The following is a 17,097-nucleotide window of genomic DNA, read 5'->3' on the forward strand; positions in this document are numbered from 1 at the left end:
AAACACAGTTTCTGTATTTTGACCTAATTATTAAAAAAACGATGACACTACAGATTTTGTTGACTGGTGATGTGCAGGTTTTAGTTACCAAATGAGAAACTTAAAGAAGTTCAAAGGAGCTACTATAAATTTAATTTTTTTTTAGTTTGGCCCAGCATAACACTTACTCAAGATTTCGAAAATCATCTATAATTGCTGCTTTTTGCCCAGGCGACATTCTTGCAAAAACTGAACCATTCATTAATATCTGTAAAAACAAAGCAATGACGGTTTTAACTCACAAGCATAATGACCATACATTACCAAACAACAAACGATTCTGATAAAGATTAAGTACATTCTCAAAACTCTAAGGGATCTTTTCTATCCTATATTGTTAGCATTTACAGTATATATTACTGCTGGAAACAATAAATAAACCTTAACATATAAGACATATTCATTTGATTCTGATTAGCGATAGAAACTAAATGTTTCCACATGCTTTGCCTTACCAAGTGATTCAGCTTTTTTTTAATTTTTTTTAATAATTCAGGGATTTCGAATTTGTGAGTAAATCACAAACATAGGTGGGGGGCTTGTGCTGGTATACTAGTGTTAAAGATATTACACTGGACTCAGACGCCATCTTACATACTGTCAGACATTTTAAAGACTCAGCATTCATTTCATATAACTTTGTGTAGTGATAACTAAGTTTGGGTGTTTCCCTAAGCACACAAAGACTTGGTGCTCACTAGCACCACCTAGAGGAAGGTATCCAGGCGAGCACCTGGGAAGTTTCAGTATTTGCATGTAGCCAATAGTATTAGACTCCTTTGTGTGCTTACATCCAATAGTGTTACATTTCCTGGGTGAGAACACCCAATTCTAGTTGCTGCTTTCCTAATTACACGCCTTATGTAAAGTGCCTTATGGTTTTCTATAAATGTCGGTCCCTCAATAAACTTATCAGTCTTGTTGCTAACTTCCTGCAAGGACAGGTCTTGTCTTTCCTTCAAGTTAGTCAAATTCCAGCGCTGGACACAGACTCATTTAATTTGAAAGTCACCTTACAATGATTAGGGGTTTGAGCCCCAGATATAAATCTATAAGACTAGCCATGATAGTCGCAAGGAGTGGGGAGTGCCGGTAGAGCGCCGAAAGACCAGCTATTGCCTGCACAGGTTATTTTTTTACCAAGTTCCTGGATTCAATATACAAATATAAAATGTCCCAGTACAGATGAAGCAAACAAAATCTTAATAATGTATGTGAAACAAAACTTCTGTTATTTACGATTATGCTACTTACCTTTGGTAACAAATCTGGGAAGTATTTCTGCAGATTTTCATAAGTCTTCCCACTCACGGAGAAATGATAATCATTGTTTCGTATTTTGCCATCTTCAAAATCAATGAACATTTCCTGGGGACATAGCGTGAAATATTAATTACCTAATAAAGATTTTTTTTTTTAAATCAAGGCAAGTGCGGTAACTTGATTAGGTCAAGTGTAGGAAGCTTTATAGTTAAATATATAGATTCTGTAGATACTTTTTGTCATGATAAAAAAATGTATATTATACTATTTTAGTTATTTTAGTCAGTCTTGTTATGTGTATTACTGTTCTTAAAGCATCCCTGTTATTAACAATGACTTGTATTCTGCATTTGTCAGTAGTGTACACTTCAGTGGGCTCCATCTTTAATTGCCTGTTTTCTCTAAGCAGGTTGAGACGTGCTATGTCTACTTCAACTCACAGCACACAGAAAGAATATGGTATTCTCCCATCCCTCTCTGTGGCAGAAGCTTAGAAGTGGCAGCATCATGAAGGATATTATACACCAATACTGAGCAGTTACTGAATGGTTCTGGGAAACTAGCAGTTGGAAGCTAAATAGATGTCATGTGTAGGTGCCTGCTGTTCTCTGTAGATGCTCCCTACTTTATTTTGAGTAGCATGTATTGTGAACCCACAGAGAAGCAGAAAATCTGTCTCTTTTTCATCTATATTTGAAATTTTTGTTTAATTAAAAACCTGTCATTTCAGATAATTTTGATATTTTGTTGCGGGAGTGTTGTGAAAAAAATGTAATTATTTATTTAATTTAATTCATTAAAAGGGTTATCAGAGAGTAATAAAAATAGCCGGGGAGGGTCTGCATAAAAAAGAGGTGGCCGGGGAGGGGCTGCATAAAAAAATAAACTTGTACTTACCTAACCCGCCACTTATGGTGTCCCGCCTGAGGTCCCTCCATGCCGTGCCTGTTTGTTTACAGGGGCAGGCTGTATCAGGCACTGCAACAGGGGTTGGGTAGTGCTGAGACACCGGGAACACTGGACAAGGTCAATACGAGTTTATTTTGTTTTGCAGCCCCTCTGCAGCCTCCTTGCTATTTTTTATTACTCTCTGAAAGCCCTTTTAAGATTAATTCTTAGAACAAATTCTTCTCAGTTTGTAAAGAAATAGGCAGCAACATTTACAATTTTCACAACTTACACATTCAAAACAATCCCTTTACATAAGATTAAAATATTTCAGAATTATTTAAAGATTGTAACAATAACATGGTTTTACCTGTAATTTATCATGTTTCTCGTTCTGTGGATACTTCAGAAGTTTCCAGGTGACTGAAGCTGGGGAACTGCCATTAGGACCTTGCGCATCAACCAATATGACTTTGCTGTGCTCAGAAATGACTGCACAATTCCTTGCAACCGTAGTTGCTGTTTGTATGTTATCGCCTACATAAAAATATAAACACATTATTAAATATATACTCATTCTTTCAGATGTTGTGGTATTAACAAATTCATTTTGCCCTGCAATTAAGTAGAAGATGAAACTTGAACATTCTTTATGTTTTTTCCTAAATTTAAATATGGTTTTCATATTCTAAATCATGTGTAATATGCCTCTCCATTTTCTGCTTTACAAATGTCCTCAATGGACATAAAGGTAGATGATCAAATGCATACTCCCAGGAGCTTTCAGAAATTCATGTTTATCCCAACAGAACAAATTTTTGTTGCAGAATTATATGCAATTGGTTCTTTGGAAGTAAATAACCACTGTTACTTATCAGTGACAAACGAAGAGCAGTTGTCCCGGCTCAATTGATAGGCGTGATGAAGGATTGTAAACCAAGCACACTGACATACTGGTGTGTGCCCCCTCTGGCAGAATCCACTTTTGTTTAAGCTTCCTATGCCCTTGTTTTTGCAAAAAAAAGCTTTAAAAATTATGCAAATGAGCCAGAGGGGTTCCAGGCTCCATTAACACCTATGGAATCCAGAGCCCTCAGGCTCATTTGCATGAATTTAAAAACCTTTTTTTTTTAAAAAAAAAGCAGGGCATAAGAAGCTTAAAGAAGAGCAGAACACCAGTATGTCAATGTGGTTGGTTTACAATACTTCATCCTGGTGGTAGATGTCCTGTAAGTAGTCTCCTAAATCCTGCCAGTGCCCGGGATTTTTTTTAATTGAAATCAGACAAACTATACAGGCAGTCCATGTGTTACATAGAAGCTAGGTTATTTAAGTTTGTACTTGAGTTCAATTTGTATCTAAGGCAGAGCTGGTATTTTATTTCTGTAATTCCATAAAAAATGTTCTCCCAGTGACAATTGGATTTGCAAAATTTTGTGCTATCATGGGAACAAGGATTATCAGAAAAGCTTGATGACAGACACCTTACAGCTGATCATCACGGACTAGGCCTAAAGTGAAGCATCCAGAGAGCCTCACCAGAGGTCACAGTGGGCAGAGAGGTCTGTTTGTAACTAGGGGCTATCTGTAAGTTTGGTGTCCTTAAGTAGGGGACTGCCTGTAAATTAATCTTGTTGTGCTTTATTTAAAGGGGCTATTCAAGTTTAGACAAATTAGACTTCTTTCCTCCCAAAACAGCACCATCTCTTTCCACAGGTTGTGTCGGGTATGGCAGCTCAGCAACTTGAAAATTAATGGGGAATTATTCCAATACAATATATAACCTTTAGACAGATGTTTCTTATCTTTAATATAATTACATTGAATAATTTGTTGGTCTTCATATAGATATGAAATGTATAATAAATAGTATCATAAAATAAATATAAGAATTTTTTTAAATAATCCGACCTGTAATCATAACAGTTCTAATGTTGGCAGCATTTAGTTCTTCTAGCACAGGTCTAGTTTCTGGTTTGAGACGATTTTCTAATATAAGCAAACCAAGGAAGTCCATGTTACTTTCAATTTCTTCCCTATACCAGAGAAAAAACAAAATGATTTATATTTGTATACATAAAGCATGAGTTAGTTTCATAGATGTATTAAAAAGCATCTTGCATTCTATAAAGAACCCTCTATTTATAAGGTTCAAATATACTGTGCAGCTATAACACGGCACAAATCAGCTTAAAACATACACCATAAAATTCGGAGGGTGCATAAAAAGGCAGACTGAACTCACATGCCATACTAGTGCACTTATTTAAGCATCTGATGCTAATAGACACTCAGGGGCATATTTATCAGGACCTCTGTGCCACAGAGAGGTGGAAGCGTATAATAAATATGCCCCTCAATGTTTTACACAGAAAAGTTTATCTTTTTTTTTTAACTCGTTTTTATTATATCTTGCAATGACATAGGGTATTCAATACAGTGTACAGTAAAATGGCACATTGGCAATGGCAATATGAACAGACGTAGCATAAGAGTCCAATCCTGAAAGAGATTGTGCATGAAAATCATGATATCTATAACACAACAACAACTAAACATAACAAAAGTTAGTCACTACTACAAGAAATCATCCCATCAGTGACTTTCATTTGTACGATAAGAGACCCAATGTCGTCAGGTGGGTGCCCTTCAGGTGACATTTAAAGCTAAAACTGGGGGGTCAGAGGGGTTGTGATATAATGTGATAAATACTCACTACAACATGTTGAGAGGTGAGTCGCACCACTGGTCGCAAATCTTATTAAATTTAAGGGGACACTTTCTATTTTTATAGATAACTCTCTCATATGGTATAATGGAGTTAACTAGACCCTTCCAAATTCCACAGGATGGAGCTCGAGGGTCCAAACATCTGAGTACAATTGCCTTCGTGGCAATAAACAGTGCTACTCTAAGGAATTTTCGCTCGTAATGGGACCAGCGCTCCTCATCCAAGAGATTAAATAAGCAAGCTCCAGGACCAAGAGGGACAGGCCTCTCCACCACCAAGGACAGGACAGAGATACATCAGCCTAATAGGCTTGTAGTACCGAGCACTCCCAAATCATGTGGTGAAAATTGGCAAGGGTTTGATAGTGGCATAGTGATAGTGCAGTGGCATTGCTGAGTAGGTAAGTTTGTGCAACCAAATGGGTGCTGAGTACCTTTGGTGAATAAAAGTTTTTCATGATTTATGGGCAACTGGACTTAGACAAGGGCTAGAGGAGCATTTGGGTGGAAATACTTGTTGCAAAAAGCCAGTTAGCATGCAGTTATGATATGGCAGACCACATCCAATTGAGGGTTTTTGCACATAAAGGTACATGAAACAGTCACTAAATAATAATCTTGAAATTAAAACCTAAAGGTCAATGAAGAGCAATCTTTAAGAGACAGAGTACTGTTTAGGACCAGCTGAACTGGAAGAATTGTGGGGCCCAGATCAGGAGCTCCTGTAAATCTAATGATTATCAGGCCATGTCCACAGCCCAGAATATGGCAGGTTTTGGAATTTTTTGGGACTGCAGGTGGAAGCTTTGAGTCTGTCTGGTGAACTCTGTGCAGAGGGCCCCAAATGCAACCTCTGGATTTTGGCCCCACTGCTATAGGTGATGGATGCTATTGCATAATATCTGCTAGGAGCATCTGTTTTATGTTAGCAGAGATGTAATAACTTTTGTATGTTTTTCTTACCTGTCAATACTCTCTAAATCATCACGATTTCCATTTGTAAGAGTTTTAAATGCCAGTCCAAGTACTCGTAACCCCTGAAATGTATAGACTTCCAGTACTTCCGCAAATTCCTTTGGAACTAAACAATTAAAATAGGATTAGAAGACCAAAAAGCAACCAAAAAATTATTTTATATTATTTAAATTGAGTTTATTAAAACTTGCTCTCAGCTTGAAGCTCCGTCTGTTAGGAGGCAAATTAACTGTTACTCTAATGGAAGTCCAACTAACCCCATTGTAATCAAGTGGAGCTTTGGGCTCCATTAAGCATCATTCTTTTCTTTTATTATTTTACTGTTCTGCCCCTATGACAGAGCTTAATAATGGAGGCTGTAGCAAAAATGTGAACATAGCCTAACTTATGCTGTTGTTTTGCTAAGCTCCCATAAAGATGAGAAATTTTACTTGAAGAACACAATTCAGAGGATTTTTCTTCAGCTGTGTTAACAGTATATTCTAGTGTGAAATATATTATTATACCTTGAGTTACCTTACAAACTGCAATTTAAATTCACCTGTTTCTGGTTTGCAAAAACTGGCCACCATCTCCGGAGCTCCCTTCATGTAGACAACCAACTCATCACCATTGATAACTTCAGTAATGACAGACATACGTTGTAAGGCTGAGGAGAAAGGGTACTGGAGCAAAACATTTATGCCTTTCACTGTATTCTGTGGAGAAAAAAATCAAACATTTTTCAATATTATAAAAATTGTAACCTCCATAATTTTGTCCTTTACCCAAAGCGGTCAGTAGTATAAACTCAATCCACAAAGTTGAAAGCAGAAAAGGCATTCACCAAAATTAAAAAATCTAATTTATTTTATGGTCTCTAAAAAGTTATCCCAGTGTGGAGAATGTCAGCACATTGTAATAAAAGGTAACTGTCTACCTGTACTTGTTTTTGTTGTTCTCCTGTAATGTTCTTCTTCTGCTCTGTGTAGTAGAAGAACCACTGCCACCTACATTTGTCTTCATGTGGACGGTCAGGAGAACATGTAAAACAGTGTTTGATTTGTTACAATATAAGAATACTTACTATCCATGCATTAGGCCCAGGATAGACAACCATGTTCTGTGAGGTACATTCTTCCTCAACTTCTTCATCTGTGGATTGTAAAACCTGAAAAAAGAGAAATCAAAAAAATATATTTATTATTTTTTCCCCAAAATTGTTTATAACTATGTAGTGTTGATTAGTTTATGGAACCATTACCCAGCCTGTTGCTTCGAACATTTTCAGATCCAACGGATCACCTTGATATTTCCCATCAACCGAGATCACAGAGTGGCAGCATGTCAAAGCAGCAAATAGCGGTCCCCATCTCACTTGATTCATTTGATCATGGTTAATCATTTCCTGAAAACTGAAAATAGCTATGGTAAATTTTCAATAAAATGATTCCATGTTTTGTTTCATTTTAAACTTTATTACTATAGGGGTAAATGTCTTAACTTTGGGATAAGCCCTTACTCTCCCACACAATTGCAAGGTATTTTATAGCCTTGCCTTTGTGTATAATTAAATATAAATTAAATGTGTCTAACTTCCATTTCTGTGCACATGGTAGCTATGTATGACTGGGTAGCATTTGTAAGTTACGGTTTAGAAGTGCAGTTTCCAAATCAGTGTATTTATGCATTTTCAAATACCTTTTTGATATTTATTAATTATATAATTATAACATATTTTTGTAAAATCATTGAATGGCACATATTTTGGCAACTTGCAACAATGGGTTTGAACATGCTCTAAGTTTAGTATTATTTCTGTGTTTAATTATGTAGGATTCTCCAAATTATAGAAATTCGACCCCCTGCCATCTATTTAAAAATTGCCCCTAACCATGAGCTAGGCGAGTGCTGTAAGCACTAGGCTTTCACTGTGCTGCACAACAAAGACCTGTTTTTTGTCGCAGATTATGGACTACTACCCACTTAAATGGAACCTCAGCATAAATGGCCTAATAAGCCATTAACAGCATGTTCACAAAACCAAAACAAGCATAAAGCGTGGGGTGTGGGCATAGAATTTCCTATCCCAGATAACCCCCCGCTATTTTCATACAATACAACCAAAGTTTTGAATACAATAAAGGAAATTATAAGTCAGGTAAGGGCCAGACAAATACTTTTTATTATATGAACAAGTAGACGGCAATACAAAAGTAGCAATAAAATTATAAAAACAGAGAGTGCCAAATGATCACAAAGTCATAAACCAGTTGGGGGAATCATACCTGGTACATAAGGTATGGTGTAAATCAGAGCCTAAGTGGAGATCCCATAAGTAGAGGGGAAGCATTATACCTCATATGGAGCTAGCACTGAAACATAATTACCTATACCAGTAAAACAGGCACACGCTGTACACCCCGACACGTGTTTCGCGAGTAGCTTTCTCAAGGGGAGTTGTTGTTAAGCAGTTTAATACTTTTCAGATCATATTTCATATTCACTTTCATGACCCAGTATAGAGTAATCATCCAGAACTTAGAACTGACATGTAAATTGGTTGCTGATAGTTTAGCACTGAAGTCTCTCTGCCTACTTCAGAAAACCTTCTGCTGAGACTGATGATCCTACATTCAGGGATATACCGTAAGGAACCAGCTCTCCAGAAGTCTGATGAATGATGTCACAGATGTTCTGATGGGGAAGGGTTGACTTTAGTGCTAAACTCTACACCCCCAGGACTTTATACAACCAATTTAAATCTCATTTCAAATCTGATTTTCTGCATCATGCCATGATACTGGGCAATAATAGAAACATGATCTGGAAGGTCTTACAACATACTGTCAATTTCTATTGACAAGTTCCCTTTAAATTAGGTGATCTAATTAGAACACAACATTTGTGTTTTCTTTCCACTTGCATTGAAAGTTTGGTGATCAAGGTTGCCTTTCCTATTTTCAGAAAATCTTGTAACAGCTCCCAGATTTTCTGATTGCCTCTATTTATTAAACATGATGAATGTATCTTGAAGCCCAAAAAGTTCATAAATCTAGATGCACAAAAATAAAACATTTGGTAAACCAGGGTCTGAAAAGGGCCAATCTAAAAAATACAATAACAATCATTTCATCTGGAAAATGCAGTAATGAAGAAAAAAATACAAAAAGGCTGAATTCCTTCTTTCACATTGTATTGTCAGCCATATAAACTGGAATAAACTGTCATCAAAAGGTTAAAAAAAACTACAGCTGTCTCTAAAAAACAGTTTGAATTAGTCAGTATGAAAAACTTTGAATGGAAAGGTTTGAATTATTTAAGGTATAAAAATGGAACAAAAACTATATCAATTTGAAAAGATTATGTAGATAAATAGTCCTTGTTGCGCACTTCTTAGATACTTTGGTGCCCTGGAAGACATTCTACTCCCTTATGCATACAGTACAAACTGGACATACTTTGTCAGTCACATTCTACATCTTATTTAATCTGATAACTTTAGACATAATTACCATACTCCTCCTGATGGTATTATTCCCATTAGGTCAAGACCATCTTCTGTTAAAGTGCCAGTCTGAAAAGAATAGAAAGAGAATACATTAAATAATTCACAACTACTACATAAGTAGCTAGTCTACACAGAGAATATAAAATATTATCTTCTTTGAATAGTGTTTAGTATTACGCAAAGTACATCTTTTTATTTTAAACCATAAATTTGAGGCCAAGATAACATGGACACATTGGTAATGTCCGTACTGAGCCTGCTTATTATGGAGTAGGGGTAGGCTGGTAGTGGGACTCCTACTCCACCCGGGCTTTGCTCCTGGGCTTTTGTATAGCCCACAGGTGCGGGTCACAGACCTCGTTAGAGCCAGATTTAATCTGCAGGCCAGAAGCAGTAGGAGAGGCACTACCTGGAGAGCTGAAGGCTAAGACTGAGTTCACACAGCAAAGGTAACTGAGTGCCTCCTGTACTACTGCTGGCCAAGAGCGTGTGCCAGGCAGCCTGGTACCCATATAGCTAGGACCTGATATTGTATTAGGCAGTGCCTAGCCAGGCAGGGTTTATTTTTGTGTTGCTTTATATGTGCCAAAACCAAGGCTGAATTTCTGTTGTTTTCTGAAGTGTGAATAAAACACTTTATTTGGACTTTAACCCTGCATGTGTCCCTGCTTCCTGCACTACTACTACCAGGCATCTACCTGAGCACTTCCCCACAACCCCTAAGTTAATCCAAACTGATCAGTGAGAGTCTGATGACTGGGACCACCATCAATCACTTGAACAGGACCCTCAGAAATCCAGTAGGTACTCATTATTTGGTGGAACAGCAGGACGAGTATGCAACCTGCTTCTTCACTTAATAGTAGGGTATTGTCAGAAATTGACTAACACATCAGTTGTGTTTCTATCTCTAGCACTCCATTAATGATCTAAACTGAATAACTATATGCTACATATGGCAGCATATTGTATATTGCAGCAAACACCCAGTGTTAACATCTACGGTTGGTGCTTGCACCTATCGTGGGTGTTAACCCTTTACATGCCAATGACATAACTACTGATAATTTAGCCCTGTATGTACCTGGGAAGGTAGGAGGGTTTTCTGTGACTTGAGGCCCCTTCTCCTCCTCCACAGTCCCCCTAAACCCCCCTAATTGCAGCCTTAATGATACACCAGCCAAGGTATTACATGTTTTTCTTCTCACTGTAATGTAATCAGATGACTGTAGGTGACACGTTCTCACATGACCTGCCCACATAACCAAATGGCTGTAAAATATACATATGTAAAATATACTGCTATAAAAAAATTTAATATATTATTAATGTAATGATGGCAAAATAAGTGGAAAAATTCTTGCAAATTACTTTGTCAAAACAGAAGAGATTAAGCTGACCGCACATGTTGATTCTGTCTGGACTTATACAAAAAATATTCTTTTTCTTCAGTCTGCTTTGACCATATAAAATTCCAACTGTTAAAGCAGCCGGGATGATTGGACAAATTGCGGATGTCAGGAGAACAAGTGCTTCAACAATAATTCGCCATGCTGAAACCTGTTAAATACAAATATACACAAAATTGCTGATAGATGTAAAAACTTAATCCATTACAATACCTCCTATATACATGCATATATATGTATATATATAGGTATATATGTATAAATATATATACCCCAAGTGATCAGTAGCATTCCGCTATATCGCACCCTTCTCTCTAAGATATATGTCCAGTCTTTTTATGCATTTAAAAAAAAAAAATTCTCATTGCTCATTACTATCCCCAGTGTCCGTGCTTACTAGATTATGACCAATATTACTGGGAAGAACCCACATATTTATTATATTATTCTCTAAGACTATTGTATTCAGATACAAGTTGTGTCAGAACTTGTGTTGTTTAACCCAATTTCACCCAGGCTTTTGATTTTGCTGTGGTCTGAGCAGATGATTCTTGTTACTCATCTTAGATCTGAGTTTTCTGTCAGATGTGTTTTGAGTGGTGTATAGCTGAACCAATCAGCTTCTGGGATGGCGTTCAGGAACTGCACATATACCTATCCTCAATTCACTCAGGTGTTGGTTATACTGGTATCCTGCCACTTGTTGTTCTACCTCCTCTATTGTGCTTTTGCTATCTAACTCTTGCTACATTTTTGAATACTCTTTGCCTCAGGATTCTGTACCCCACCACCATCTTGCTCTTGACACAGTTATTCTGACTTCACTTTTGCCTGTCTGCTTGTCATCTGAACACATACTCAGTGTAGGGACTGTTGTCCAGTTGTCACCTGCAGGTTAGTGCAGTGTGGACAAGTTTGAATAAACAAGGGTTTGGGTTAGCTCAGGGAACTTAAGGTTAGTCTGTCACATATGTTTCCAGAACCAAATAGCCACAAATTGAAGATGTTATTCTATTAAAAAGAAACTCAATAAAATTAATGGCCCTTTGCATAAATTTTATTTGCAATCAAATAAATCTATGAACTGTACTTTTAAGTACCTTTAGTACCTTTAATAAGTCTATGGTATAGCTCTGTCAATCAATAGAAACACCCCCTTCAACCAACATAAACAAAGATTATTAAATGCGTAATACCTTTCTTTGTACAAATATGATCACCGAATATAAAATGCCAACAATGGCTAAAAATCCTAAAAATATGAAGAACCATTTAACATCTCTGTGCAGCTTAAAGTTTAGGGGTTTGGGATACAATATGGACCGTACCATATCTCCCTTAGTTGTATTAAAACCTAAAAAAAAAACAAATAAAAAATGTTATTAAATTATTGGACAAAACATGCAAAGTACAAAATAATCATGATATAATCACCATCTGCATAAGGCACCATATCTGTAATGTATGTTAAATGGGTATTTTGACATTCAAAGTTTGATAAGCCACAATTGGTGACCAATATTAGATCGGCGGGCATGCAACACCCTGCACCACCTCCGATCAGCAGTTTGAAGTGGTTGCAGTGTTTTGCTGTTACTTTACATGTCTGTGACGTCACATACATTCATAATGTAGCCTGTTTGCAATAGTAACTAAACTGCAATATCAATTCTGATAGAAAAAACCTCTTCCAGAGTGCTCTGAACCTCAGACACCTCAGCACACAGCTAAAATAACAAAGTAGTGGCTTGAGAACAAATCTGCGATCATTCCTGACTGACTCAGCCAGAGCCCTCACCTAAACCCAACAGAGCATCTCTAAAGAGACATGAAAGTGACATCCACCAATGTTCACCATCCAACCAGAATGAACTAGATAGGATCTGCAAGGAAGAATGGCAGAGAATTCACAAATCCAGGTGTGAAAAACTTCTCATACATTCAAATTTATAATTTTACCTGGTATCCAAGGATGTCTATTGTGAGCTGAGGCAGCATATATGTCATGAAATCACAGCATAACATATCACATGAAGTCGCAGCAGCCTGCATGGAGAGGATTAGAAGTTCATACAGGCTGCTGTGATTTTTTATGTGGTCAGATATGTACATGGGGAACAGTTAGCTAATGTTAAGAGGCTAAAAGAACTGTGATGATGTCACCCTGGTCACATGACATTAGGCCACATCCCTTGACTCGCTCTATTGATCCCTAGATACCAGGCAAGTATATAACTCTGATTTTATGAGGATGTGAGGGAAACCATCTTTAGCTAAAAGAAGGGGGTCAGATTGTTACTAGGGCTCTATAGGAACCTGCCACTAGCTGTATTAGTGAAAAATGTGGTGACAAATTTACTTTAAAATGTAGAGTGTACATTTATGTGCAAAAAAAGAACTTTTCTGATCTTACTGATCTGATCTTGGCTGCAATGAAACATAGAGTGGAAAATTCAAAGTGGTCTGAATACTTTCTATACCCACTGTAAATTCAATGTGTTATTTGTATTGTAACTGTGTATGAAAATGCTACATGACTGCTAATGCACAGAAGGCCCAATCATCCCAGCTGTGTGTATAGGGACATACTGTATCTAAAGGAGGGAGGTGGTTTACTTATATATAGACTTACCAGTCCTTAAGACTACAGCTCTGGCTGGACCTTGTGCAGTGGACTCAGTCCTGATCACTTCTGTACCACAGAATAGGACATGACGCCTATAATCTTCTCCAGCATACTGTTTCCAGGACATTGTGTCATCAGCATGTGGTAGTTGCGTTTTTGTTACAGGTATACATTCACCTACATAAACCCAGAAAATGTGCATGAATACTGTCTGAAAAGCATGATTGTAGGCTTCTTACTAGTTTATGTTGGGATTCTGAGATCAAACCTACCTGTTAACATTCCCTCATTAACAATACAAGTTCCATTGATCAAAATGGCATCACATGACATAAAAAAATTTTTGCCTTTTAAAACAATTATGTCCCCTGGAACTAAATATTGACACTCCGTTTGAGTGCAGTCTGAAAGAAAAAATAGATTTCACATTAGTTTTAACTTATTATCAATAAAGCAACACACTCATGAGTCTCATTATTTATACCTACGGTAGTTTAAGACTAGTAATATATCTAAATATTGTACTATATTTCTGATTTACCCATATGTCCTGTATAGTCTTTTTTTTTTTTTTTTAACCACTTCATTACCAGAGTGTTTATGCAGTGTTTATTCCCTCTTTCATAACCGGCAGTTTTTCAGTATTAACAATGGTCCCATTTAGCAGCAAATAATTATTGCACCATTATTATTATATAACCTTTGCATTGCAGGGGTTGATTTCCACACCAACATCCACTATAATAAGTGACATGTCTTGTATTAGCTGAGGATGAATAATCAGTTGTGGAAAGCAATCTGTCATTAATCACATACACAACAATTCTACTGTCATAAGTTGTGGATTAACTCAACGGAAATGCATGTAAAGTTACCTTTGGGTAAACATATGTGTACATATAATTATAATTAAAACATTTATCTAGCTATAAATTTATTACAGTGATTCGACACAATTGTGTTGCAGCAGCATGAAGGAAAGTGCACCAAGAAAAAATGGTGCACTGGTGTCATATCCTGAAAACAGAGCAGATAAACTAAGAGCGTGCAACACTTAAATAATGTGGCGCAAACTGCACATTAGTGAGGCTAAATACAGCAGTTTTCATATATCTGGACCAATGGATGTTGTCTCCGGGTGAGCAGTGAGACTGCAGCTAGAGATTGTGATCACACTGCACTTTCAACTCCTCTTGTTAGTGCCGCCTACCACTACAATGTATAAAGTTGTAAAGCAGAAGGAAAGTGGTTAAAGGAGTTTTCCAGTTTCAACAAATAATTGATATTGTAAATGAAGGATATTGATAAGATTGGATGAAAAAGACTCTTAAAATCTTTACATTAACCTAATCATTTTAAAAATAAAACTTGCATGTAGCTTGCAAAATGAGTTTTGCATTAGATATTGGGGGAGATTTTTTATGCCTTTCTCAACAGTAGTCAGGCACATAAATGTCCACATTGCTGCCAGTTTGTAGGCCCACCACATTTATTGTACATTTAAATTTGTGTTGCAAGGAAGCCAGTGCAGCTGCACCAAAAAATGATCCCGTGCGACACAATCCCAGTGCAGACACCTGTTAAATACCTGTCCAAGCCGGCGCAAACCCTGAAAAAGGTTCAAAGTCCACTGGAGAGGTGAGCTATTTTGAAACAAAAGATGCCTCCTTACAATTTTAAAACTTTTTCAGTTATAACTTTTTTTAAAAAATAAATATACATTTACACAAATGTTTTTGTAAATTTAAAGTTGGTTATTTTAGAAATAATATTGCAGAAATTTAAATAGTAAAAGGGAACGTGTCATCAGGATGTAACATTTTGACCTAATGACTGGTTTCCATTCCCATATTATTGCATATGTTTCAGGCCAAAATGTGAAATCCTGATGGCAGGTTCCCTTTAAAGTTGAAAAAAAAGTACATTACAAAATACTCATACCTTCATTTCTCCGGGCCACAGTCACCTTCATGTCATTATGGGCTTTTACCAAATTATGAAGCTTTGTGGATTGCTATTAAGTGAAAAAAATCAAAATACAGTTTATGGTCTACTACAAGCACTCTTTACAGATGTAGATAATGTATTATTATTCATATGCTTATCATATACTGCAACATATCCCTCAGTGATATATATAGATGGACTACATCTGAGACTATGGACAATTATCTGCTTGAGGAGCACATACTGTACTGTCGACCAGAGCTTTGATGTTCCTCTCAACCAGGACTTATTAATTCAAATACAGGGAGTATATAAGAAATCAGAAGTTGCCCTACTTTAAAAGATCCAACATGGAATCTAGAATATAGTTGCTTATTTTTGTAGCTGAAACTAATTTCTTTTCTGATATGAAATTTTCAGTATACCTGTCTTAGTTCCATTAGAGATAAGGTAATTGTACAACAAGTCAAGAGGAGAATGGCAATAGCATAACCCAAGTAACCCTCAGCCAGCCACAGGACCACAGTAAAGAACTGGTATACATAGAATAGATTCAGCACCTGTATATGACAGAAATTACAATGTCAGTGTTGCCTATTCATTGTTGTCAATATTTTGCGTTTGAAGTACATTTGCCGCTTACATACTTTGTTAATAAATAATTTCCAGAGGGGTGCAACTTCAACTTCAATAGTGTTTTGTCCACAAACAAGTCTCCTATAACAAATAAAGAGCATTAATAGTGTTACTGATATGGAATCAAATATTTATGAGTCGAATATTCAGTCTTACTTTTTAAAAGTTTAAAGGGGTATTCCGGGAATATGAATGTCTGACACAAAAACCCATGATGACATAAATAAATGAATAAAATAAAACTTAATGTCATTAGTCAAAATGGAGCTTAAATAGTTTGCTTTTATGAGTTACAAAATTTATGGCCTCTCTAAAGTATGCAGAGTTATCACCAAGATGGCCGCCACTGGAAACTACAAGTCCCATGATCCTTTAGTTCTTAGAAATTCCTCCCCCTCTGCACCCAGTGATGATCTAACAGACTGTCCTGCTCTGTTACCACAGTAATGATGTGTTAGCTGCCATCACCTCACATTACCTCACTAAGATGACGTCTCACACCAACACTGGCCATACTGGATACACTTTAACCAATTGACTACAGCCAAACATAGTGATGATCACATGACCTGCCCAGGCAGGTGCAGGACATGTGATGTGGACATGTGACCAGAGGCCATCTTCTGTCCTGTGTCTGCTCCACGCGGAGGAAATCAACTGACTGATCAAGGGCCAGTAGCATTTTAATTCTCCATTACAGTATATGCCCACAGCATTTTTTGCTAAGCAGAGCAAAATTTTAAAAAACTAAATACATATTATCTTATATTTGAGGACCCAGTTGTATATGAATTATGCTTATTCCTGTATACCCCTTTAATTTTAAAAGAACTATACTCGTTTATACTCAAGTATAAGCCGAGTTTTTAGCACAAAAGATGTGCTGAAAAACCGTCTTCCATACATTGTGGCTCTGGCATTGGCTCCGTGTCCCTGTCCGTCAGAGGTTTTGTGACGTCAGCCACACGCTGACATTCTAATGTGTGCAGCGGCATCGGCACACACTATGATGTCAGTGTGCAACTGACGTCATGATGCCTGCGATAGACCATGACATAGAGCCAATGCCGGGGCCGCGTTCACCGCGTTCACCT

At 37.0% G+C, this 17,097-nt stretch overlaps 1 protein-coding gene across 1 annotated transcript in view; it reads right to left on the reverse strand.

The window, feature by feature from the left end:
* LOC140122129 (probable cation-transporting ATPase 13A4) overlaps positions 1-17,097 on the reverse strand; it is a 64,527-nt gene that overhangs the window by 24,074 nt on the left and 23,356 nt on the right. The window contains exons 6-21 of the mRNA XM_072142623.1: positions 16,015-16,084; positions 15,793-15,927; positions 15,362-15,434; positions 13,693-13,824; positions 13,427-13,597; positions 11,991-12,148; positions 10,757-10,945; positions 9,390-9,451; positions 7,139-7,289; positions 6,962-7,045; positions 6,437-6,593; positions 5,884-6,001; positions 4,102-4,226; positions 2,561-2,727; positions 1,294-1,407; positions 168-247 (exon numbers count right to left, since the gene is read on the reverse strand). Coding sequence (XP_071998724.1) covers positions 168-247; positions 1,294-1,407; positions 2,561-2,727; positions 4,102-4,226; positions 5,884-6,001; positions 6,437-6,593; positions 6,962-7,045; positions 7,139-7,289; positions 9,390-9,451; positions 10,757-10,945; positions 11,991-12,148; positions 13,427-13,597; positions 13,693-13,824; positions 15,362-15,434; positions 15,793-15,927; positions 16,015-16,084 — 1,986 coding nt within the window. The remainder of the gene's footprint in view (positions 1-167; positions 248-1,293; positions 1,408-2,560; positions 2,728-4,101; positions 4,227-5,883; positions 6,002-6,436; positions 6,594-6,961; positions 7,046-7,138; positions 7,290-9,389; positions 9,452-10,756; positions 10,946-11,990; positions 12,149-13,426; positions 13,598-13,692; positions 13,825-15,361; positions 15,435-15,792; positions 15,928-16,014; positions 16,085-17,097) is intronic.

Source organism: Engystomops pustulosus, chromosome 3, assembly GCF_040894005.1.
Source record: "Engystomops pustulosus chromosome 3, aEngPut4.maternal, whole genome shotgun sequence".
NCBI lineage: Eukaryota > Metazoa > Chordata > Amphibia > Anura > Leptodactylidae > Engystomops > Engystomops pustulosus.